At 44.0% G+C, this 26165-nt stretch overlaps 1 protein-coding gene across 3 annotated transcripts in view; it reads right to left on the reverse strand.

The window, feature by feature from the left end:
- UCK2 (uridine-cytidine kinase 2) overlaps positions 1-26165 on the reverse strand; it is a 66890-nt gene that overhangs the window by 29500 nt on the left and 11225 nt on the right. The window contains exon 1 of one of the 3 annotated variants that reach the window (XM_055587202.1): positions 13261-13353. The exons of the other annotated variants lie outside the window; for them this stretch is intronic. Coding sequence (XP_055443177.1) covers positions 13261-13338 — 78 coding nt within the window. The 5' untranslated portion in view covers positions 13339-13353. Of the gene's footprint in view, positions 1-13260; positions 13354-26165 lie in introns of those variants that run through there. 3 annotated transcript variants of the gene reach the window in all.

Here is a 26165-nt window from a genome sequence, read left to right on the forward strand (position 1 = left end):
ATCCACCGTATGATCTTGCAATTGTACTCCTTCCTGGGCATTTATCCCAGAGCAATGAAAACATGTTCACACAAAGACATGTACACATATGTTCACAGAAGCTTCAGTCCTAACAGTCAGAAGTTGGAAATCACCCAGATGTTCTCCAGTAGGTGAACGCTTAAACTGGTGTACCCACACCACAGAGCACCACTGAATAGTGAAAAGGAATGAACGTCTACCTGTAGCAATCTCCAGAGAATTATGCTAGGGCGGAAAAAAGGCAATCTCAAAAGGCTACAGAACGTATGCTTCCATTTATATTAACATTCTAGCAACGACAAAATTATGGAAATGGAGAAGGTTCCGGGTTGACAGGGATGAGGGATGAGGCAGAAGGGCAGTGGTGGGAGAAAGCAGGGATGGCTAATAATGGGCAACATGAAGGAGGGATCCTGTGGTGATGAAATGTTCCATGTTTTCACTTTATCCATGTCAGTGCCCTGTAAGATACTACAAGATCCTACCACTGGGGAAACTGAGTAAAGAGTACATGGGATCTGTTTTATTTTTTTTACAACTGTAGTATGAATCTACAATTATCTCTCACAAAAAGTTTATTTATTAAAAAAAAAAAAAACAATGACCATCCATCTTTTCTGATTCAACTACTGCCATGGGTTGAACTGTGATCCCCCAAAAGCTATGACCATGTCCTAACCCCTGGAATCTCAGAATGTGAGACCTTATTTGGAATAAAGTTCTTTGCAAATGCAACTTAGACTGCGGATCTCGAGATGACGCCATCCTTGGAATGGAGGAACCCTAAACCCAGTGACAAGTGTCCTTGTAACAAAGAGAAAAGACAGAAACAGAGACATGAGGGGATGCCAAATGAAGATGAAGCTAGAGACTGAAGAGGTGAGAGAAGCTGGAGACTGAGGAACTCCACCAGAAGCCAGGAGAGAAGCATGCACCAGATTCTCCTGCAGAAGGAACCAAGTCTGTCTAACATCTATATTTTGGACTTCTGGCCTCCAGAAATACAAGAGAATAAATTTCCATTGTTTTAAACCACCAACTTTGTGATGATTTGTTACTGTAGCCCTAGGAAACTAATACATTTGACATTTTTCAATGAGTGGGTTCAATTTCTCTCTTTTTTTAAATCACAGAAAATATGAGCAAGTCCTTAACTTCTATTTATGTATATTCCTGGACATAATTTCCCCCCCCCCCCCCGCAGAGGATATAGGCCGTAAGGACATGTATCATTTCACTCTACAATCTTTTCTGCGGGGTTTTCCCTGGTATTTTATGTTTGTTCTAACTATAAACTATTACTAGGTGGCATATAGGAGTGTCCACTCATCAAATATCCTAGTTAATAATTATCATACATGCTAAACAGGTTCAGTCAACTTTCAAAGGTTTCTTAAAAGAAGCCATCCTGACTAACAGGCTAAATCTACTGTTTCCTTGGTAACTAAGAATTTGCTTTTAGATCTTGCAATGTGCTTCAGGGTCTTCAAAATGAGTAGTAATTACTAGGCTGAAGATACACAAAAAGTACCATTTTGTATCTTGAGAGAAATACCCTAAGCTTCTGGCTTCTGAGCAGGCCAACATGGACAAAAACTACCCATTAACCATAAAGTTTTAAGAAGGTGGAAAATGGATCTTTTGAATCAGGCTTGATTTCTGACTGTACCGCACCAGTTATGTTCAGAAAACGCGACCTCTTAGACCGTAACTACCCCTGTGGTCCACAGTGGGACTGACAGCCATCCCACAAGTGGGCCCCAGGGGTTATCAAGTTAGTGTACACAGCAGTGGCTAACAGAAAATACATGCTCAATAAAAATTATTCTTGTCTCTAAATCTCCTTAAACTTTCATTTATATATATTTATACAAATATGTTAAATGGATAGCCAACAAGGACCTACTGTATAGCACAGGGGACTCAGCTCAAAGTTATGTGGCAGCCTGGATGGGAGGGGAGTTCGTAGGAGAATAGATACATGTATATGTATCACTAAGTACCTGAAACTATCACATTATTAACTGGCTATACTTCAATATAAAATTAAAAGTTTTAAAAAATAAAAAACAAAATCTGAGCTGAAATTCCAGGTTATATATTCTCTGCTTTTAGTTTTTAATCTTGGTGTTTTTTTTTTGTACCTACTTATTTCTATTACCCTTTTCCAGGCAGTCAGGTTTTTAAGAGGCAATATCTATGGTACATAGTGCAAGATCTAAAAGGTATGAAACAGCAGAATGTGATTCGCCTTTTTCCCACCCCACATCCAACCACCTTTGACTTCCTTGAAAACTGTTTTCAGTTTTCATATACATCGTTTGAGAGGTGGTCATGTCATATAAAAACATAAGCACGTACAATTCCTCAAAAAAAAAAAAATCAGTATAATGCAATGCTGTGTGTACCTTCATTTACTCATATATCTTGAAGATTTCCCAGTGCATTTAAGGCCACTTCCTTTACAAGTACATACATTTCCACTGTAAGAAGGAATTGCAGCTACTCTTCCACTGATAAGGATTTTAATTGTGCTCAACTTTTTCTAAAACAAGCACTCTGTATGGCCATACGTATATACCTGTGAGAAATGGGATATTTCCTGCCATACCAGTAAACAAAGAATGTTTACTTTCTTACCCAGCAATTACAGCCACAGATGGTGAGCTGGTGACCTCTGAGGGAATTCAGGAAGGAAAGAATACCTGCCATCCAGCAGTCATCAGACTGCTGCCACTACCTACAGTGAGTCCTGAGGAAACTGGAGGCGTGAAAACAGGGTAACTGAGGGACATATCAAAGGAACGGCTTCAGTGAGCCCAGTCTTGCATCTTCCCATACACAGAAAAGCACTACATCCGTTAACCTGGGATCCCTGGTTTTCTTTCCCTAACAACCATCTTTTGGGACTGCGCTGGTGGTGCAGTGGAGGAGTCTGCCTGCCAATGCAGGGGCGCAGGTTAGATCCCTGGCCCAGGAAGACTCCATAGACCAACTAAGCCCACGCTCCACAACCACCGGTCCTGTGTTCCAGAGCCCAAGAGCCACAACCACTGCGCCCACGTGCTGCGACCACGGAGCCACAACTACCGAGCCCGTGTTCCAGAGCTCGAAAACCACAACTACTGAAGCCCACGCACCTAGCACCTATGCTCGGCAACGAGAGAAGCCACTTCAATGAGAAGCCTGTGCATCCCGACCAAGAACAGATGCTGCTCATCACAACGAGAGAAAGCCCAAGTGCAGCAACAAAGACCCAGTACAGCCAAAAATAAAAAAGATAAAATCATCTTTTGATACTTTTTGCAACTCCGTTGTTGCAAAACTTCTATATAACAGGGATCTTCTTTCGCTGCCTCAGCGCAGCTCTCTCAGGGTTACTTGAGATGCTGCTTCCCAGGCTCGAAGTCCTAAATATTCCCACAGGATAAAACAAAATATCCCATAAAAAAATATTTATGGGATAAAACATACTCTTCAACTTTTAAGTTGTGAATACTTTTTTTAACCCAGCAACTGTCAGATAAATTTCTACTACTGGATCTGCTAGGCAAAGAATCTGTATTTTTAAATTTCCATACATAAGCCCAGAGAGCCCCCACCATCAATGATTTACATACACCTATTTACTCATATCTGAAATTCTAACTTAATCCTCTTTGCTGCTGCCGCTGCTAAGTCACTTCAGTTGTGTCCAACTCTGTGCGACCCCATAAACGGCAGTCCACCAGGCTCCCCCGTCCCTGGGATTCTCCAGGCAAGAACACTGGAGTGGGTTGCCATTTCCTTCTCCAGTGCATGAAAGGAAAAGTGAAAATGAAGTCGCTCAGTTGTGTCTGACTCTTAGTGACCCCCTCTCTACCTATTTAATTTACATTTCTATTTTATATGAGACAAAGCATCATAAGCCTTCTGTTTTTCTTTTTCTGAAACCTGTCTGTTGATATCTTATCCTCACTCTCTGTCAAGTTGCTGGTCTTTTCTCATTGAAAAGCTCTTGACTTCTATTAAGAAAATGGACTCATTTCTCATTTGTATCACAAATATCCTTTCCAGTGAACTGCCTTTTTCCTTTAAAAAAAAGTGATGTTTCCTAAAGAAAATTTTTATTTGTATAGTTAAATTGACTAGCTTTCTAAAAACTTTTATCATGTTCTACTTTAAAAAGTTGCATCTGTGGGGATTCCCAGGTGGCTCAGTGGTAAAGAATCTGTCTGCAATGCAGGAGACGCCCAAGACACCACTTCTATCCCTGGGTCAGGAAGATGTTCTCATGCAGAAATGTATAGTAAACTCTCCCAAATTTTCTTCTTCTCAGGTATCCTTTCTTTCTCTTCAACTCCCAAATTGGAACCAGCTCAAAGGAGGGCCACAAGAGGGCACCAGTCCAGCGGCTCTCTGAACCCTGAAGCTGCAGGCCAGACACCCAGGGCACACCCAGGGCAACAACGGAAAGGAAATGAGATCTAACCAAGTGGGTTGTAAGGAACTTCCTGTGCACATACAAAGAGCTACAGAAAACCTGCAGCTGTGTCCCTCTGGAATTCATCCTGAAAGACACAGAAGATCTGTTTTCAACCCTCTGGCCCACAGCTGCACACATGGTGAGATCAGACTTGAGCTGTGGCACAACTTCTAGGGCAAAAATCTGCAGCAGGTTTAGAGTCCATCAGAGATCAAGGCCATGTGTAAAGTGACCTTTCTTTCAAACACAAGGTATGTCTTCCCACCTCACACAGGGTATTCCATTAAAAGTGTGAAATCCTGTTTCTTCTCTACTGGGTCAAACAGCTAATGTAAGTACACACATCCTCACAAAAAACCCCTCCACAAACTAATGGGCAATTTCAGGCCAAACAAACCTCCTATAAAGAACACATATATAACTAAAAATACAGATTAAGAAGCACATTAAATATCATGTATTCTCAAGTTATTTTTTTTAATTTACTTAAATTGGGAGAAAATTGCTTTATAATATTGTGTTGGTTTCTGCCATACAACAATGTAAATCAGTCATAATTTTATATATATATATATATATATATATACACACACACACAAAAAGGCAAAATGGTTGTCTGACGAGGCCTTACACATAGCTGAGAAAAGAAAATAAGCGAAAGGCAAAGGACAAAAGGAAAGATTTGAATACAGAGTTCCAAAGAATAGCGAGGAGAGAAAAGAAAGCCTTCCTCAGTGATCAATGCAAAGAAATAGAGGAAAACAATAGAATGGGAAAGACTAGAGATCTCTTCAAGAAAATTAGAGATACCAAGGGAACATTTCATGCAAAGATGAGCACAATAAAGAACAGAAATGGTATGGACCTAACAGAAGCAGAAGATATTAAGAAGAGGTGGCAAGAATACACAGAAGAACTATATGAAAAAGATCTTCATGACCCAGATAATCACGATGGTGTGATCACTCACCACAAAGTGATCACTACAAAGCTAGAGGAGGTGATGGAATTCCAGTTGAGCTATTTCAAATCCTAAAAGATGACGCTGTGAAAAGTGCTGCACTCAATATGCCAGCAAATTTGGAAAACTCAGCAGTGGCCACAGGACTGGAAAAGATCAGTTTTCATTCCAATCCGAAAGAAAGGCAATGCCAAAGAATGCTCAAACTATTGCACAATTGCACTCATCTCACATGCTAGCAAAGTAATGTTCAAAATTCTCCAAGCCAGGCTTCAACAATATGTGAATCGTGAACTTCCAGATGTTCCAGCTGGTTTTAGAAAAGGCAGAGGAACCAGAGACCAAATTGCCAACATCTGCTGGATCATCGAAAAAGCAAGAGAGTTCCAGAAAACCATCTATTTCCGCTTTATTGACTATGCCAAAGCCTTTGACTGTGTGGATCACAATAAACTGGAAAATTCTGAAAGAGGTGAGAATACCAGAGTACCTTAGTGGCCTCCTGAGAAATCTGTATGCAAGTCAAGAAACAACAGTTAGAACTGGACATGAAACAACAGACTGGTTCCAAATAGGAAAAGGAGTACGTCAAGGCTGTATATTGTCACCCTGCTTATTTAACTTATGTGCACAGTACATCATGCGAAATGCCAAGCTGGATGAAGCACAAGCTAGAATCAGGACTGCTGGGAGAAATATCAATAACCTCAGATGTGCAGATGACACCACCCTTATGGCAGAAAGCAAAGAACTAGAATCTCTTGATGACAGTGAAGAAAGGAAAGTGAAAAAGTTAGCTTAAAACTCAACATTCAGAAAACTAAAATTATGGCATCCAGTCCCATCATTTCATGGCAAATAGATGGGGAAACAATGGAAACAGGGACAGACTTTATGTTTTTGGGCTCCAAAATCACTGCAGATGGTGACTGCAGCCATGAAATTAAAAGATGCTTGCTCCTTACTACAAAAGCTATGACCAATCTAGACATCATATTAAAAAGCAGAGACATTACTTTGGCAACAAAGGTCCATCTAGTCAAAGTGATGGCTTTTCCAGTAGTCGTATATGGATGTGAGAGTTGGACTATAAAGAAAGCTGAGCGCCGAAGAATTGATGCTTTTGAACTGTGGTGTTGGAGAAGACTCTTGAGAGTCCCTTGGACTGCAAGGAAATCCAACCAGTCCATCCTAAAGGAAATCAGTTCTGAATATTCATTGGAAGGACTGATGCTGAAGCTGAAACTCCAATATTTTTTCACCTGATGTGAAGAACCGACACATTGGAAAAGATCCTGATGCTGGGAAAGACTGAAGGCGGGAGAAGGGGATGACAGAGGATGAGATGGTTGGATGGCATCACCGACGCAACAGACATGAGTCTGAGTAGGCTCCGGGAGTTGGTGATGGACAGGGAGGCCTGGCGTGTTGCAGTCCATGGGGTCGCAAAGAGTTGGACACAACTGAGGGACTGAACTGAACTGGTATATATCCCCTCCCTCTTGAGCCGCGCTCCCCTTCCCCTGTCCCACCCATCTAGGTCATCACAGATAGCCAGGCTGGGCTCCCTGTGTTATACAGCAACGTCTCACGAGCACTCCACTTTACACGTGATAGTGTATCTATGTCGATGTCACTTTCTCTAGTCACCCCACTCTCTCCCTCCCACACTGTGTCCACAAGTCCATTCTCTCCATTTGCATCCTTGTTTCATCCCTGCAATAGGTTCATCAATACTATTTTTCTAGATTCTATATATATGTGTTGATACATATTTATTTTTCTTTCTGACTTACATTACTCTGTATAACAGGCTCTAGGTTCATCCACCTCACTAGAACTGACCACTGTTATTAAGCCCCACATCTTTCTTGCCCGTCCGTCTGCCAATGGACGTCTAGGTTGCTCCCAGGTCCTAGCTCTTGGAAACAGTGCCCCTGTGAACACTGGGGTGCATGCATGTGTGCTCAGTTGCTCAGTGGTGTCTGACTCTTTGCGACCCCATGGACTGTAGCCCACGAGTCTGCTCTGCCCATGGATTTTTCAGGCAAGAACACTGGAGTGGCTTTACATATGTTTTTTCAATTATGGTTTTCTCAAAGTATATGCCCAGTAGTGGAATTGCTGGGTCATATGGTAGCTTCATTCCTAGTTTTTAAGGAATGTCTATACTGTTCTTCATAGTGGCTGTATCAATTTAATTCCCACCAACAGTGCATGAGCGTTCCCTTTTCTCTACATCCTCTCTAGGATTTACTGTCTGTAGATTTTTTTGATTATTGTCATTCTGACTGGTGTGAAGTGATACCTCATTGTAGTTTTGATTTGCATTTCTCTGATAATTAGTGATGATAATCTCCTTCTCTTTCCCCCTTTCTCAACTGAAATAGCTCCTGCAGATACCCAGGAAACAGTGCACAGAAGTTCCCTCAGGGAAGCCTCCTGGAGTGTGCTCCCTCACCAAAATGCAGTGAGAGGCTTGAATCGCTTCCTCCCAAATCATTCAAACAGAACCTTCTTGCCAGAGACCGTGACTCAGTGACTCCTGTGAGTTGCAGCTAAGCATCTTCTTTCCTATGATAAAATTATCTTTCAACTAACTGTATTAAAAGGAAGATGTATAATCCTACCTTATACAATATACCAAAATTAACTCTAAATGGACCCAAGGCCTAAACCTAAGATTTGATACGACAAATCCCAAACTCTTTCAAGAAAACAAAGGAGGAAAGCATCCTGACACTGGATTCGGCAAAGACTTTTTTGGACATGATATCAAAACCACAAGCAGCAAGAGAAAAAAAATAAGATGGACTTCATCGAAAGTAAAACCTTTTGAGCATCAAAGGACACTATCAACAGAGTAAAAAGGCAGCCTAAGAAATGAGAGAAAATATTTGCAAATCACATATCTGATTAGAGATTGGTACCCGGAATACACTAAGAACTCTTACAACAACAACAAAAACCGATTAAAAAATGATCAAGCACTTTCCTAGTGGGCCAGTGGTTTAAGAATCCACCTGCCAATTCAAGGGACATGGGTTCAACCTGGTCCAGGAAGAAGCCACATGCCCAAGTTCCACAATGACGGAAGCTCACACGCTCTAGGGTCCAAGGCCGTAACAAGAGCAGCCACCTCAGGGAGAATCCTGCGCATCAACATGAAGAACAGCCCCTGCTCACCGCAGTTAGAGAAAGTTCGCACACAGCACCGAAGATCCAGCTCAGCCAAATAATAAACAAACAAATAAAACTGGAGGGGGGGGGGGGGGAGTGAGATAGCAATAAAAAAATTTCATAAAAAAAAGATCAAGAATCCAACAGACACTTCTCCTAAGACTATATGAGTGCCCAATAAGCGCATGAAAAGATGCTCAACATGACTAATCATTAGGGAATGATACCTCTTCACACCCATTAGGAAGGCTATTAGCAGAAGAAAATAACAAGTGTTGACAAGGATGTGGAGGCACTGGAGCCCTGAGCACTGCTGTAAATTGTAGTAAAGGACTGCAAAACAGTGCAACCACTGTGGAAGACAGCACAGTAATTTCTCAAAAAACTAAACACAGAATTGCCAGAAGATCCAGCATTCCAGGTCTAAATATATACCCAGAAGAACTGAAAGCAAGGAACAGCTATTTGTACATTCATGTTCAAAGCAGCACTATTCACAATAGCCAAAAAGAGGAAGCAATCAAAGTATCTATCGATGGATGAACAGATAAACAAAATGTGATGCTATATTACTACACAATGGAGTATCTGTTTACCCTTAAGAAGGGAGGAAATTATGACACATGCTACAACATGGATGAACCTTAATTCCTGGAGGAATTAAGCCAAATGAAACAAACCAATCACAAGGACAAATACCATACGATTCACTTACGACATACTTAGAGTGGTAGTGGTCTCCATGGGCTGGAGGTAAAGGGAAATGAGGAGTTATTGTTAAACAGGTACAGAGTTTTAAGCTGGAGAAGGTGAAAAAGTTCTGGAGATGAATGGCAGTAATGGGTGAACAACAATGTGAATGTATTTAATGCCACAGAACTGTTCACTTTAAAATGCTTCAAAATGCAAATATTATGTTACGTATATTTTACCACAATAAAACTTATCTACTTATATTACTAATCTCTTATCACCAAACTACATAAATTATGGGCAAGGGTCTGAGCTCATTCATCTTTATACACCTATCCCAGTGCCAAGCCCTCAATAAAAGTATACTGAGTCGAAGTCACATTTCTCAAGTAGAGCCTAAAACCAGGATGTTTTCCAGGTTCAGAGTACTGAAAGAGAGCCCCTGAAACCTTGAAGCGGAACACACACACACACACACACACACCATATCACGTCACCCTTTTCTCAGTTACAGACATCAATTCTCTCACCAACAAATATTTAACAAAAAATAAAAATCAACAGCTTGCATTGCTATTTATCAACTTAAAGCCAAGCTCTTGCATGCATGCTAAGTCGCTTCAGTGTCTGCCTCTTTGCGACCCTATGGACCACAGTCCGCCAGGTTCCTCTGACCATGGGATTCTCCAGGCAAGAATACTGGAGTGGGTGGCCATGCCTCCTCCAGGGGATCTCCCAGACCCAGCGATCAAACCCCTGTCTCTTATGTCTCTTGCATTGGCAGGTGGGTTCTTTACCACTAGCGCCACTTGGGAAGCCCACTTAATTCCCAGTACATCCTAAAAACACAGCATATATTCCAATCTTGCAGAGTTAATGTCCTCTTCCGGGAAGATTTGAAAGATTGCGCCTAGAAAGTGCCCTTCCCCCCTCCTCCTCCTTTTTTCCCTCTCCCTACTCCCCATACTAGCTAACCAGTTTTCTGCAACCGGTCCTCAGCTTCCAGCCACACACCAAGTCCTATGAAGAAAGCCCGGATTACTGAAAAAGGATAGATCTTTCTGCTAAGGAGGTGGGAAGCAGCAGGCTTGGTCTCAGACCTATATAAAAGCAAAAATCTTGGCACTGAGTCCTGCCACCACTGGTGGAAGTAAGTCTGATGAGATGAGTGCTCTATAATTAGTTTTCATGGCTGCTGGTACCCGAGTTAACCACCCACTTGCTTTTCCAAGTTCTTTCACAGGGTCTTTGGTTATGAATTCATTTGTATCATTTTTTTTGATTCTGTATATAAGTGATATCATATGTCTTTCTTTGTCTGACTTACTCCACTTAATATGATAATCCTGCTATATTTAGAATGGCTAACAAGCAAGGACCTACTGTTAATCAGGAAACTCTGCTCAATATTCTATAACAACCTAATGGAGAAGGAATTTGAAAAAGAATAGATGCATGTATGTATAACAAGTAAATAAAACAATATAGGTCTCTCTTTTCACATGAAAAAATAAGGAATATATAAATTAGGGTTGTTTTCAAGAAAGAACTTATCCCACCCCATCCCCCAAAAAATGCAAGAGCAAAAAAATGCTAGAAACAAGAGTTTTTTTTCTAGCTCTTTCTTCTGAGGCGCTCACCATGCCTGCCCGGGAAAGCTTACTACATTGCTGTCCCAGCAACACTGCATCTGGGACCCAGCTGTCTTGAGAAACTACTCTCAGTGGCACCAACAGCAAGCACTAAGGACCCCGCTCCCGGTTTGCCAAGATATGAAAAACGTTCATCCTTTTAACCTGTAATTCAACCTGAAGGAATTTACCCTAAGGAAATAATCAAAGTGGAATGCAAAACTTATAAAGATGTTCATCACTGCAAAAAAGTTGATGACAACCTACTTAGTCAACAATGAGGGGGGTGGGTTTATTAAATAAATCCTGGAAAACTGCACATACAATATAATACAGGTACCAAGCCATGTCTGCAAAAAATAAATTTGGTAATATGGGAAAATTCTCAGGATATGTTAAGTTTTAAACAGCTTTGTTTTTCTCAATTTTGTCCAAAACCAAAATAAGTTCCATGGATATATATATTAAATTCAGAAAGAAATTTAATAGTTTAAACAATGGTTAGGGGTGGATGAAGCAAATACAAAACACTTTTCTTCTTCCTTATACAATTTTACTTATTTTTATACATTAAATGATAAAGTTCAAGCAGAACCCATAAACATAAAATGACATTTGTTTTTGAAATGTTACTTTTAAAAATCAGTCTATTTATTTTGGAAAGATTGCTAAAAGGAAAAGTTGTACACTCTGGTAAGGTTTACAGTCCATTATCACTAGGACAGGTAGAGATGGAAAAAATCCTATGGTTTCCTATTCTCATTTGGCACCCTGAATCTGACCTTCAAAAAAGCCAAAGAATGCACAAAAACAGGAGGCAGATCCAGGACCCAGAAATGAGGGGTCACTTACCTGGTTGTTGGAAAAATAATGGAGGAACTATTAAAAAATAAAAGACACCATTTTTTATAATACAATGTAAGGTGATTGCTGTATTTCACAAATACATAATGTAGCTGATGTACACCGTATAAGCTTTCTACAGACACTCAGAATTTAGTCTTTATTACAGACCAAACCGGTTTGCAAACCAGCAATTAGGAAGCATAAGATGATCTCTATGATCCTACTACTAATACTCTGAATTTCTAAACACTCTGTTGGAAGTCATTCAGGCTCAACCATACTACAATTGAATCCAAAACTAATTTCAAGCATGCTTTTTTAGCATCTGGTTCCAATGACTTCCCTTTAACCCACAAAAGGTCCTGGCTTTCTGGTTTCCTTCTTTACAAAATACCCTACAAGCAATCCCCAAACTTACACACACACACACACACACTCTGCCACCAAAAAGTTCACTGGCTGTGCAAAAGTAAAACACATTTTTCCATATAAATAAGTGAGGACTGCGTTCCCAGTATAGTTTCTATTGTCATTTAACCCAACTGATGATCGGCCTACAAATAAGAAAAAGCACTGCTGCTGCAATTCTAAACTTGAGTGAAGAACGCCAGCGCAGCTGAGCGCCTGCTGGCGCCTGAGGGCACAGACCCATGCTTCTGGGGCTTTGCTCTTCATGCCTCTCATCACAGCAAAGGGCCAACGTGACTGGTTCTCCAATACTCAGTCTGGCCATATGTCTCCAGAGGTCCCTACTCCAAACCTCTCTGCCTCACTAGCTTTCTGTGTGTCCCCAGAGATGAGCCCTCAAGTGCATAAACCCCTCTCAGGGTCAATCTGCAAAGCACATCTCTAGCACAGGAGGGAGCACACTCTAGATGGAGGTCCCAACGGCCACGCAGTTCTTGCCTCGGGGCCCAAAGACTCACACATAATTACATGTTTCCCAAGTTCCAGATCTGGCTGAGGGCAGCTGAGAACCAGACAGTAAAATTATCTCTAAGTAGCCACATGCCTAGCAAGGTCCCGGATTTAGATAAAACTCTTGCTTTTTCTACACAGGGAAATCCTCAATTATAGTTATTTACTCTTTCTTTTTACCCACAAAACTGAGAAGCTTCCCTTCCAGATTTCAGTTTAAAGGGATAGTAACAATTGCTGAGTGCCTCTGTGTGGCACTATTTTACTCTCACTTAAGCCTGTAAGTGCCTTGTCAAGGCCACTGGCAATGACTCGGCCCATGACCTGAAACTCGACCCCATCTGGTGGCTCTCAAGTCCGAGGTGGGCAGAGTCGGTGCCAGGAGCCCCAGCCAGCTGAGTGTACTATTAAAGTAGTTAAATAAAAACAGCTGACACAAGTCTGGGACTGCGGCAGCTCCATTCACGAACTGCTCCTGATGCAAACAAAGGGTGCTGGGGATTTTTTCCCCTAAAATTAAGTTTTCCCAAAGTGTTGGTACTTACCTGGGTTTCTCTGAAATGTGCCAACCTCGAGGTTTGGGGGAGGGGGATGCTGGGGTTTTTACTCCTCCTACTAGGCATGACAAGGCACCACTCCCTGAGCAGCGGTGATGCGGCCAGACTAGAGGCCTACGTTCACTCAGCTGCACCTGCTCACAGTTGCAGCACGCTAATCTTCAGTCTTCCCTATGGCACATGAGATCTTTAGTTGGGGCACAGGGGGTCTAGTCTCCTGACCAGGGATCGAACATGGTCCCCCCGCACTGAGAGCACAGAGTCTTAGTCACTGACCAGCAGGGAAGTCTCGGCCCTATAGGGGCCGTCGATGCGGACGCAGCCCTCCTGGCCCTGGCTGCCTTAGCACGGGCAATCTCAAGCTTGAAGCAGGGAGAAGAGACACTACAGAGACAGGTGACAGGACGAACGTCTGAGGATTATACCGTCAGAGATCACTCAGTAGGAAGGGAAGACAGAGTGAGAGCCTACGCATATGAATAAAGAGACCAAGAATAGCACACACCCCAGTACCTAGTAAGGATTTCCACCGAGGCTGACAAGAGGACTTTATGGCTTCCTCTTCTATAAGCAAGAGCTTTCAAGGGGGAACATTAAAGAATAAAAAAAATGAGAAGGGTCTCTATCAGAACTCCTCTCTCTTGAGGGCCATTCAATAATCAATCAGTTTAATGAAAATGATAATATAATTTACTGAAATTTAAAAGTGCTTCAGGAAATTGGGATATATTTCCTTGGAGGCAGAAGAGCACAGTGAGGACAAAATAGGCTTGCTTGCAGATCTGAGTTTGAATCCAGATGTGGATGGCTGACCTTGAGCAAAAGTACTCACTTTCTTTAGCCTCAGTTTCTTCATCCACAAGATGGCCAGGTAGGAGACACCTACCTTATAGGAATGTATAAGCATTCAATAAACCAGAGCTAATTCATTTTACTGGTGATAAGACACAAACTATATTTGACAAGTTCCTTTCTTTTTTTAAAAACAAAAGGAGTTTTAAGCACTTACTCTGCCTGGTAAAGTATGGGGCATTTATGGAAAATCATGTAGAGCTTATCATCACAATCCCAAGGATATTAACAAGGGATATTGGATAAGATTCGATTTTAGATAAGATTAAGAATTTACTCTACATAAACATCATGTGTAATTGTAGGGAGGAGAGCTAGAGACCTGTGGTCATAGTCCTCCTTTTAATAACACTGAGAAAACTTTAACAGAGCAAAAGACAGCTCAATGGTCATGGTGCCACAGCCTTAACAACTTCAGGAAGGAGGGGGACAAAGGCGGGGGAAAGAACGACTAAGAAGTGGATCCTGAAAGGCAGGTGGTTAACACAGCAGACAGTGGCCCAGGGCAAACATCTCAATCCTGTGAGCACAGCAGGCAAACCTGGAGTTAAGGTACAGAAAGGCTTCAGATCAAAGTCCAGTGCTCCCGTGGTACTGGTGAGGTTTTCCTACTGCTGATGTGATGGTGATGTGAGCTGACCCAAACCTGGGAGTGACGAATCCAGACAGCCCTGGCCCCACACAGCAACCTACATGGAGGCTGGGGGAGGGGGAGGGGAGAGCTACAGTCAAAGGCAGGGCAAGGCGGGCAGGGAAGGCAGTGTTCACAAGAGAGGGTGAGGGACCTTCCCCCCAGATTTGAGTTTGGAAAAGGACTTTCTCCTTCACTCCAGTTGATCCTGCTAACAGGTACGACTTGGGTCTGAAATGCAGGGGGAGGCTTGTATATAGAGATTCATATGGATTTCATTACAGTCCTCCAGTCACTGTGTCATGAATGTCACAACCCCGTGAACTGCCTGCTCTTTCTCAGCGTTCAAACCAAAAGGCAGGGAGTTAGCGCCAGCATCTCTGTGAGCTTGTAGAACGGGATTTGCAATGGGCACTGTTAGTTCAGCAGATTCTGTGATGCGTCCAGACACTTCTGCTTCGAGGCCTGGTGTAACCTTCCTGGGCTCGGCCTTTCCCTCCAGGGACAAGTTCCCAGGCCTATCAGAGCAGCTGCTGCTGGCTCGTTCATCTGGCAGCAAAAACCAGCTAACGTAGGCAAGGCCGCCAAGGGGGGAGACTGAGGAACCGCAGCTGCCTTCTGCACGACACCCAGGGCCGCACTGCCAGGCCCACCGACACCTGCGAGAGGCACAGGCCGTGTGGGAGAGGTGTACAGACCCACGAGCGAAGCCCTGGGTCCACCCCGTACTGGCTGAGCAACTTCGGGCAGGCTGCTTAACCTCGCTGAGTCTCCACTCCCTCCCCTAAAACAGAGGACCAGAACCTCCCATCTCAGGATAATAGTGAACGGCAGCTTTTCATCCTTCGGTGCATCCTGCATGCTGCCTAGAAAGCTCAATGATGCTGCTGGTGGCCCCCACACCAGCCTCATGCACACACCTCACGTGCCCACCCTAAGATTTTTTTGCGATGGTCTGTCCTCCAACCATTCAACTTCCTCACTTTCTCAGAGTGCTGATTCTAGAGGCCAAGACCCTCAGAACTCCTCCCGTACCGCCCTCCCCATCCCCCAGGGGACACACACACACAGGGACAGAGCTGGCCTGCTGAGAGGGTGTCTAGTGTGTTAGTCACTCAGTCGTGTCTGACTCTTTGTAACCCCGCGGACTGTAGCCCGCCAGGCTCCTCTATCCATGGAATTCTCCAGGCAAGAATACTGGAGTGGGTTGCCTTTCCCTTCAACAGGGGATCTTCCTGACCCACGGATCAAACCTGGGTCTCCTGGATTGCGGAGGGATTCTTTACCATCTGAGTCACCAGAGAAGCCCTGGTGTAACCCTTTAATGTGGGAGACTGACATTGACAGTCCAAGAAAAGGGCTGGGAGAGGGGGATTAAAAAAGGAGGAAGCAAAGGGAGACAGAAGGACAGTCAGACAACAGCCAGAGCAGCAGGAAAAGGACATGTGGGGTACACTGGCAATGGGACATCACTCAGTCGCCTCCGCTTGGCACAAAGAGCTGCCAAGCTGGCGCCGACCGGCTGCTCCTGCCACGTACCGGGCATGAGCACACACTGCTGTTCCCAGCCCTCCAGTTGTGTCTGGAATACCACCCTGCAGGTGTCCCCCGACCGTTCCAATCTGGCAAACTCTTGCTCATCTTTCCTACTTCAGCTCAGTCATCATCCCCGCCTTCTCCAACTCCCCAGCCAGCATTGACGTCTCCCTCTGCACGTTTCCAACGTACTGTGCACTCCATACCATGTCACTTACCAAACTGCACTGCCTGCCGTCACTTGCATTTTATCTGTCTTCTCCTGTTCCCTTACTCATCTTTGTTGGCCAGATACAAGGGACTCAATAGGCTCTCAAATGGCTGAATAAACTGATGACTCAGGTGGCACTCAGTATCATAGCCTGCCTCCTGCTCTGTATACCCATGGCTGATTCATGTTGATATCCGACAGAAAACAAAATTCTATAAAGCAATAATCCTTCAATTAGAAAAATAAATCCCTAGGTGAGCCCAAAGCTGAAGAGTTAGGAAGGTTAACAGTTGAATCACCACCTGGGCAATTAAACCAAGAGTGGAATGGTTAAAAAGAAGAAAAGTTTTGTTAAACTCAATGCCTTTAAAGATCATTACAAGTTACTCAGGGGAAAAAAATTGAAAAAAGACAACAAACAAAACTCACCTAACACCTAAAATGCCAGGTATTAGGGACACAAGACATTGTTGGCTGAAAAAAGAGTATCAGATGGCACCTAGTACTCCTAGTTGCCCACCCCTCTTACGGACCCTGATTAGCTTAGAAGAAACCGGGTTTCAAAGGCAAGATTCAAGCGCTAGCTATGCCATTTACTAGCTGAGCAAGCTTCTGAGCCCTAGTTTTATTATCTGTTGTAAGCAGGACAGGGTACCTATTTTACAGACAATTTAACACACTGTTTAGAACACATAATGGGGCTTCCCAGGTGGTGCTAGTGGTGGGAGAAAAAAAAAAAATCCGCCTCCCAAGGCAGAAGACATGAGACACCGGTTTGGTCCCTGGGTCAGGAAGATCCACTGGAGAAGGGCATGGCAACCCACTCCGGTATTCTTGCCATGGATCAGGAGCCTGGCAGGCTACAGTCTACAGAGTCACAAACAGTAGGACACAACTGAATTGACTTTGCACACAGAACATATAATACCCTCTACACTAAAAAACACCCATCGCTTTATCATGGAGAGTTCTTTAGGGTTTTAAAAACATTTTCATATTTCACATTTTATTTTCATTGGCTCCTGGATGCTATAGTCAGAGTAGATTCCTTTCCACTTTATAGAGATAATCAAACATCTGGGAATTCAGTCAACCTGCACCACAGCATACCAGAGGCTGAGCAGACTGCAGATTCAGAGCATTTTGACCTCTGCTCTGTGGATCTTCTCAGGAAGCAGAGTTCCAAGCCTCTCCCAACCAGGCTGGCTCTGGGAGGCTGCACAATGCCCTCTCCCACCCCGGCTGCCCCACTCTGCTCTCACCACATTCCATGTTCTACATTATGGGGCGGGGGCTGGGTGGGGGTGGGGGGTCCCTGCCTCCACACACCAGTCTCAGACCCCAGCACATCACCCAAAGCAAGTCTCAAACAGCACATGTTCTACCACCCCACAGGTGTTCAGACATCTTCAGAAATCCTGGGGTGTGCCAATTCTGCTGACAGAGGTCATGTGAGTCCCAGTCAGGACAGAAGGCGCTTGTGACAGAAAATGCAAAGACTGGGCAGTGACTGAGCCCAAATGTGAGCACAGTTTTACTTCCCACCACAGCGGATTCTGCGTCGACTGAGAGGCATTCAACTGTGAGCTGTTCTGAAACAAGATGCGAGGAAGTATGATCTGCTGCTGTGTGTAAGTGCCTCATAGGAGGTCATCTTTGCTGCCAAGTAAATGGAGATTCAGAGGGACTAGAAACAGGCGTCTATGGAATGAGTTCAGAAAGCCTGACTCACTGGAGCTCACCTTTACACGCTGAGGCCCACGATTCGTGGAAACAGGTCCTGAAGAGAGCTAGCTAGACCCTACATCATTCCAGAGATAAAGACCTAGCAAACTATTAATTATACCTTCAGAAGAGACTTACATGACTTTTCAAACCCAGTTAAAATCTTTTCAACTATGTCTTTCTAAAGGAGGCTCCAATAAGTGCTGAGGATCTAAGTATAAAGAAAAGAATTTGGAGGCTAAAATAAAGCAAGTAAGGTATTATTTATAGACTCAAAAAGATATGGCACAGCCAAAAAAAAAAGAAAAGAAAAAAATATGGTGAAGTAAGAGCTGTGGATGCAGGGAGCTGCTTCAGGGTGAAGAGCTGAACAAAAATCAGAACATCAACAGAGCATAATACAGATTTCTTTTTTTTTTTTAATCTATAAAGATTCAAAAAACACATCTTTAAAAAAAAAAGAGAAAGGAGGCTGAGTTAGCAAGGTACAGTTTAAGAGGCGGGGTGGGGGCTGGGGGAAGGGACACATGGCTACACCAGTCGGAACAGCCACAGGGCCTCACACCAGTCAGTTCTCTGGTGGTCCCTGGAGCTCCCACACTCAGGACGGGGACCCAGATATTCACATGACATGTAACTCACACAACGGAAGGGGCCACTTGAGAGAAAAGAAACTAGCGCCAGGGGCCCTGGGAGGAGCACAGCCTGGGGAACACGTCTTCAAGAGGGAGACCTCGCTTCGATATTTGAGAGATCTCTGACTCAAAATCACAAGAGCTGCACCGGCTTGAGTTTGATTCTCATCATCCTCTAAGAGGACTTTTCAGAATGTTCCACTTAAGCCAGACTGTACCAGGTATCCAGTTTGGGCACTGAAGTCTTCCCTGAAAACCACACTCAGATCCAGGAAAACAAAAACCAGGGGCACAAAACAAAAGCTTCCGTCCAAACATTCAAAAGGAAATTAAGACAAAGGAAAGAGCCTGAGAATCTGTGTGCTTATGAAGCCAGGAGACAAAAAAATAAGCCAGAGAGAACCATCCTCACAACGCTTCCCCCAGGGGCTGACGGGATGACTTAATCTCAGATACAGGTGTGCTGGGTCAGCTCCAAAAATGAGACACATCACAGAGGGAACAGAATCTTGGGTTTACCTTCCCAACAACTTGGTACTACATGACCTGGAAGGGACTTTTAGGGCTAAATTCCTAAGCAAGGAAAGTGTCTGTTTGGGGATATGGAGCAATCTCAGATTCTTTTCCTGGCTTTCCATACTGTTTCTGGGTCATGGCAGTCACACCTCTCACCTGTTAATCCAGTCCATCTCTCTGAATAATGAGTGTTCGTAATTATACCTATTTGATATGGAAGAGGGCTTCCCTGGTGGCTCAATCGTTTAAAAAAAAATCTGCCTGCAATGCAGATGAGATTCAATCCTTGGGTCGGGAAGATCCCCTGGGGAAGGAAACAGCAATCCACTCCAGTATTCTTGCCTGGGAAATCCCATGGACAGAGAAGTGTGGTGGGCAAATTCCATGGGATCACCAGGACTCAGATGCAACTTAACAACTAAATCACCACCACCACCACGATATAAAAAATGACCGACCAAGTTACAGACGCTTATGATTTACCAGTAACTATTCAGAAAAACCTGGTAAAGGCTGGATGAAAAATGTTGAGGAAGGCATCACCCCAAGAACAAAAGGGCAAGAACTACTGTGAACCCACACCTACTGTGTAGCCCTCTGCTACTCACTCCAAGAGACATGCTTTTCCAGCTAAAACCAGCTTTTCCTATGTTTACAAACCCTCACTACAATCACCCAACAAAACTGGTCACCAACCTCCAACACAAAAAGGTTAGAGCTAAAGATGAGAAAAGTAGAAATGAATCTCGTGTTTCTCTCTCAACGCTGGATCTGACCATTCTATATAAAACAGTAATTAGTACCAGACCACTGGCTTCCTCCTCTCTCCACCTTACCATCGCCATCGCCCTGCGCCTTCCCCTCTACATCTCAGAGGCCAGGATCCCTTTAGGACTGCTTCATTAACTGCAACTCCAGAGAAAAATTCTGCTTTGGTTGTGGTTTTTCCCCACTCCTCTCCTAGATCCAGAACCCACAATTTCACCATGTGCTATACAAAGAGAATGTTTTGTCTCCAGCTGGGATTCTCAGAGCAGAGGCACCACACTGCCTGACCTCCTCTGTCTGGTTCTTTGGTAAACACTTGAGATCCACAAGACCACAACTCCAGCTTTGTCCTTTTCCTCCGCCCCTGCCCCTACGCTGGGCATACTGTACCAAGTAGAGGTAAATCAACACAGACATTCCATCTACGAGAATCTGCCTCGCCATTCTATGGAGTGCCCTTTGAAGACTCAGCTTTCCCCACTATCATTCATATTTCCTTTTCATAATCGTGTTACTTGTCTGTCTTTTCCCACACTGGGCTCATTTCATTCCACATCCACCTAGGCAGTCCCAACTTGTATTGTACAAGTCCCAACTTGCACAATACAGGCAGACCCACTGTATTTTCTGAAGCCTAAGGCTAAGGCAGCTAGTAACAAGAGCTGACAGACCCACTGACATCCATGTCTGCTCCAAGTTCCCAGTCTATCTAAAGCCCAGCATTTCTTCTAAAAGTTTAACTTCTACCAATTCTTTCTCAGATTCCAGTATGGTCATACAAACAAACGAGGTAAAACTAAACAGCTGAGGAGAAAAATAAGCAAGTCACAAAATAATTCTGAATAGCCAGCAACCGTATGACAATCTTTAATTCATAAGAGCAAATTGACAATAACCTACTCATTTTTTTCAACTCAGCAGAGCACTCGAAAAATCTGGTAACACCCAACACTCTCAAACATGATCCCACAATGCAGTATGAACAAAGTCTATATGATCATAGTAATACAAAACTCTAAATGTCGCTCTAACCAAAATGATACTTAACTATGTTAGAAAAGACACAGGGAAAGGTTAAGTGTTAGCTAAAACCTCACCATCTACAAGAGGAAGTCAATAAAGCACACTTAATATTGAGAGGGGAGAAAAGCAGAAAATATCAGTGAAAATGTGATTTTTTCAAACAGCGAAATAATCAAAGGACTTGGAAGTGCTTGTCTCTGGGGAGATGGGATGGAGTGGAGGAAGGACTTATTTGGGGTTATGAGCTTTGCTGCAGGGGTAGATACCCTCATTGCCATGGTCACCATCATCTCCCTAAGAGCTAACACTTACTGGCTGTTCACTATACACCAGGTAACATTTCAGTGGCATCTCTGTACTGTTACTGCATGTGTTATTTCACCTCTTTTGAGAGGTACCATTTCGGTGCCCATTTCACAGATGAGGAAACTGAGGCACAGCACACAACTCTGCCCTAGACCACTGCTCTAGGTAGCAGCAGAGCTAAGGCAGGACTATTTGTCTTATATATCAAACGCATTTTTTTAACTTTTACCACAGTAATATACAGGTTAAATTTTCAATCAGATACCTGCACACAAGCAGCAGCATTTGGAAATAAAAATAGCCAGTTAAATGTGAGGGTGTGTGCTATTTCCAATGTGCATGATAGAAGGCTCAGATGGGGCAAAAGCAGGCATGACAGTGCTATCACACCAAAACGGTTGTTTAACCTGAACAGGTGCCCCCTGTACACAGGCTGAGTCCACATATTCCCTCAATCAGTGAGAACCTCTGTGCCCTAATGAGGGAAAGCCCAAACTACCCTCTCTGAAGTTTTACTCACACACACCTCATTTTCTCAGACTAGGAAATATACTTCTAATCTCTAAATGAAGTCAGCCTCCAGGATCCCTGTAGCCAGAGAATGAGAGTGTGTTAATATCCATATCAAAAAGGGCTTTTTGTGTCCTCACACTTGATTGGGAGAAGGCAATGGCACCCCACTGCAGTACTCTTGCCTGGAAAATCCCATGGATGGAGGAGCCTGATGGGCTGCAGTCCATGGGGTCGCGAAGAGTCGGACACGACTGAGTGACTTCACTTTCACTTTTCACTTTCTTGCACTGGAGAAGGAAATGGCAACCCACTCCAATGTTCTTGCCTGGAGAATCCCAGGGACGGCGGAACCTGGTGGGCTGTCATCTATGGGGTCGCACAGAGTCAGACATGACTGACGTGACTTAGCAACTTAGCAGCACACTTGATTCTGGGATAGAAAGCTCCTCCAGCAAAATATGCACACTGAACAAGATGCTAGATAGTTTAAGAAATTGATGGTCTTCTGGCAGCTGACCCCATGCTAACCTAAGAGTCCCTACCCACAGGGAAACCCTCTGCTCCCGCTGGAGGGGAACAGAAGGAAAGATAAGAATCACTTCTCAAACATTATTATAAAATGTTATTACACAAAGAAAAAATAATTTTAATTTTTTAAAAATGCATTTGGCTGTTCTGGGTCTTAGTTGCAGCATGCAAGATCTTCAATCTTTGTTGCAGCAGGCAGGCTCTCAGTTGTGGCATGTGGGATCTAGTTCCCTGAGCAGGGATCCAACACTGGCCCCCTGCATTGGGAGTGTGGAGTCTTAGCCACTGGACCAGTAGGGAAGTCCCACAAACAAAATTTTAAGCAGTCTTTCTCATCAGCACCAACTATAGGAACTGGGAAAAGATCAGAGTCAGTAACCAACACACTCAAACCTCCAAGTACATATGCATGCTACGTTGCTTCAGTTGTGCCCGACTCTGCGACCCCATGGACTATAGCCCACCAGGCTCCTCTGTCCATGGGATTTTCCAGGTAAGAATAGGTTGCCCTGCCCTTCTCCAGGGGATCTTCCTGACCCAGGTATCAAACCTGCATCTCTTATGTCTCCTGCATTGGCAGGGGGTTCTTTACCACTAGCGCCACCTGGGAAGCCCCTTCCAAGTAGGTATACCCTCAGAATTTAGCACCATTAATTTTCTTTACAGGGATGACAACTCGCAGTAAGAATCAACAGAAAATAGGTGACAGCAGCCATCTGGAGGAGCACTCCTATCCCCAGGATATTGCTGATGAGGCTAAACTGTCCCCCACATCTCAAGGAGACTAACATTTAGGTAACATAAAATAATCTCAGTCCTGTCCATTCTTGCATAGCTAAGACAATGTCACATCTCAAGGGACAGAGTACCCAAGTGGTCGTGGAGGAATAGAAATGTTTCCCAAGACTGTAATGTTTATGTAAAAGGACTTTATCTATGAATAAGTGTATGCTTATAATTGAAAATAAAACGCTTTTTGAGGAAAACAACCAAGTTGCCCCGTAGAAGGGTGCTGAAAAAATACTTCATTCTTACTTTTTGTTTGGTATATTTCATGTTCATTCCATGCACCAGTGCAGAGAATCATGCTGGGAGCTGCAAGAAGCAAGCCGCCTGCCCTATAGAGCTTATACTGAGATTCAGCAGAGCAGAGTAGGGTTTGGGACACTGGAGTCAGGGGGGTGGGTGTGTGTGTGTGTGAGAGAGAGAGAGAGACACTGGAGTCAGGGGTGTGTGTATGTGTGTGTGTGAGAGAGAGAGAGATACTGGAGTCAGGGGCGTGTGTATGTGTGTGTGAGAGAGAGAGAGAGAGACCCTGGAGTCAGGGGTGTGTGTATGTGTGTGTGTGTGAGAGAGAGAGAGAGACCCTGGAGTCAGGGGTGTGTGTATGTGTGTGTGTGTGTGTGAGAGAGAGACACTGGAGTCAGGGGCGTGTATATGTGTGTGTGAGAGAGAGAGAGAGAGATACTGGAGTCAGGGGTGTGTGCATGTGTGTGTGTGAGAGAGAGAGAGACCCTGGAGTCAGGGGCGTGTGCGTGTGTGTGTGTGAGAGAGAGAGACCCTGGAGTCAGGGGTGTGTGTATGTGTGTGTGTGAGAGAGGGAGAGAGACCCTGGAGTCAGAGGGGTGTGTGTGTGTGAGAGAGAGAGATACTGGAGTCAGGGGTGTGTGTGTGTGTGTGTGTGAGAGTGAGAGATACTGGAGTCAGGGGTGTGTGTATGTGTGTGTGTGAGAGAGAGAGAGCCTGGAGTCAGGGGTGTGTGTATGTGTGTGTGTGAGAGAGAGAGAGAGACCCTGGAGTCAGGGGCGTGTGCGTGTGTGCGTGTGAGAGAGAGAGACACTGGAGTCAGGGGCGTGTGTGCACACGGCTCAGTCACGTCTGACTCTTTGCGACCCCATAAACTGTAGCCCACCAGGCTCCTCTGTCTATGGAATTTTCCAGGCAAGAATCCTGGAGTGGGTTGCCATTTCCAACTCTAGTAGGAATCTTCCCAACCCAGGGATCAAACCCTCATCTCTTGTATCTCCTGCATTGGCAGGAGGATTCTTTACCAGTGAGCCACCAGACACGCTTCTTGGATTTAAATGTCATTCCCACCATATACTGTTTATGCACTTAAGACTTACTTAACTACTCTGTACTATAAGCTCCTCACCTGGAAATCAGGGATAATTACAGTAACTTACCTTTCAGGGCTCTTAAAAGGATTAAAGGAGTTAATACATATATGACACTTGGAACACACATAGTCAGTGCTCAGAAAAATATTCCCTATTATTTGTAAAAATGTTTTGAAAAGAAATGGATAAGAAACACACATACAAATAATTTCAGATAGTATTAAGTGATATAAGGAAAATAAAATAAGGTAGTAGAATAGAGTGACCGCAGGCACTCCAACATGTCATGTCAATGTCTTACAAGAGCATGTGTTACTTTTGATTAAGAAAAAAAGAGGTGACAAAAGATAAGTTTGTTCTTTCTAAGAAATTATAAGACTGTGCCACCCTCAAAATACTTGAGCCCAACAATTTGAAACTGAAATATCTACCTAAGAGCACAGAGAAAAGTAATGGCTTTTTCCGATAAATACAGAGTTCATTTAAAGCTGACTTTCTTCTCCAGGTCACGTATGGTAACTGTTGGCATGCACTAGCAGCTCCTGGATTCACGAGATCACAGTTTCGCACTGGTGCTATGTTCCAAAACCTCAGTGCACGGTCCATCTGCCGTCCCAACATGTGCTCTTCTCCCTTCACAGCTCAACACTCATGTGGCAGGCAGAGCAGGGGGACGGCCTACCATCCAATCCCAGTGAAGAGATGCCCAAGAAGAGGAAGCACAAATGTCACCAGCAAAGGAACAATCATCGCCTAGCAACAGCCAAAGCAACTAGGTTAAGGCCTGAAAACTAGGATTGGAAGCGATAACTGAGCAATGGACTGGAAAAATCCAATTCAGGTGGAAAATACACATGGCCCCAGGACCTACTGACCTGGAAAAATCTAGTTTCAGGTGGATGCTGGCAAGTGGCGAGAGACAGCAGTCTTTCAGAACCCCACCTAAAGATTACAGATGCTTATGCAGGTTCAGAGTTGAGGATTCGAGAAGTACCTCGTCTGGGAAACGATTATAGGATACTCAAGGCAAGTTGCAGAATTGTGAAATGCCACGTTCTGACAGGACCCTCGAACGTACCTAAGAAGTAACTGGCAAAGCTGGACTGGAGCCCAAGTTTCCTAAATCAGTGGCCATGAGGGGTGACTTGAAATACTAGTGCTGACACTGTGAACTGAATGACCTAATTAGGGGCGACAAATCCTTCTACAATCCGGAGGTTTCCAGTTTTCTGCTCTGAACAAAATTAAAGGGAGCTAAGCGTTGAGTTGGTTGATTCATAAAGTCACATCAGGTTTTGACATATAATTTAAAAGATTACAAACTAAGTGGCCAGGGCAGGAATACAGTCGCAGATGTGGAGAATGGATTTGTGGGCGGGGTGTGGGGTGAGTTGAGAGTGGCACTGGCATGTATACACCGCCATGTGCCATACACAGCTGGTAGGGAGCTGCTGCACAGCGTGCGGAGCTCAGCTCTGCGTTCTGTGAGACCTCGAAGGCTGGGACGCTGGCGGGGAGGCAGAAAGGAG

The sequence above is a fragment of the Bubalus kerabau genome, chromosome 6 (assembly GCF_029407905.1).
Source record: "Bubalus kerabau isolate K-KA32 ecotype Philippines breed swamp buffalo chromosome 6, PCC_UOA_SB_1v2, whole genome shotgun sequence".
Lineage (NCBI taxonomy): Eukaryota > Metazoa > Chordata > Mammalia > Artiodactyla > Bovidae > Bubalus > Bubalus kerabau.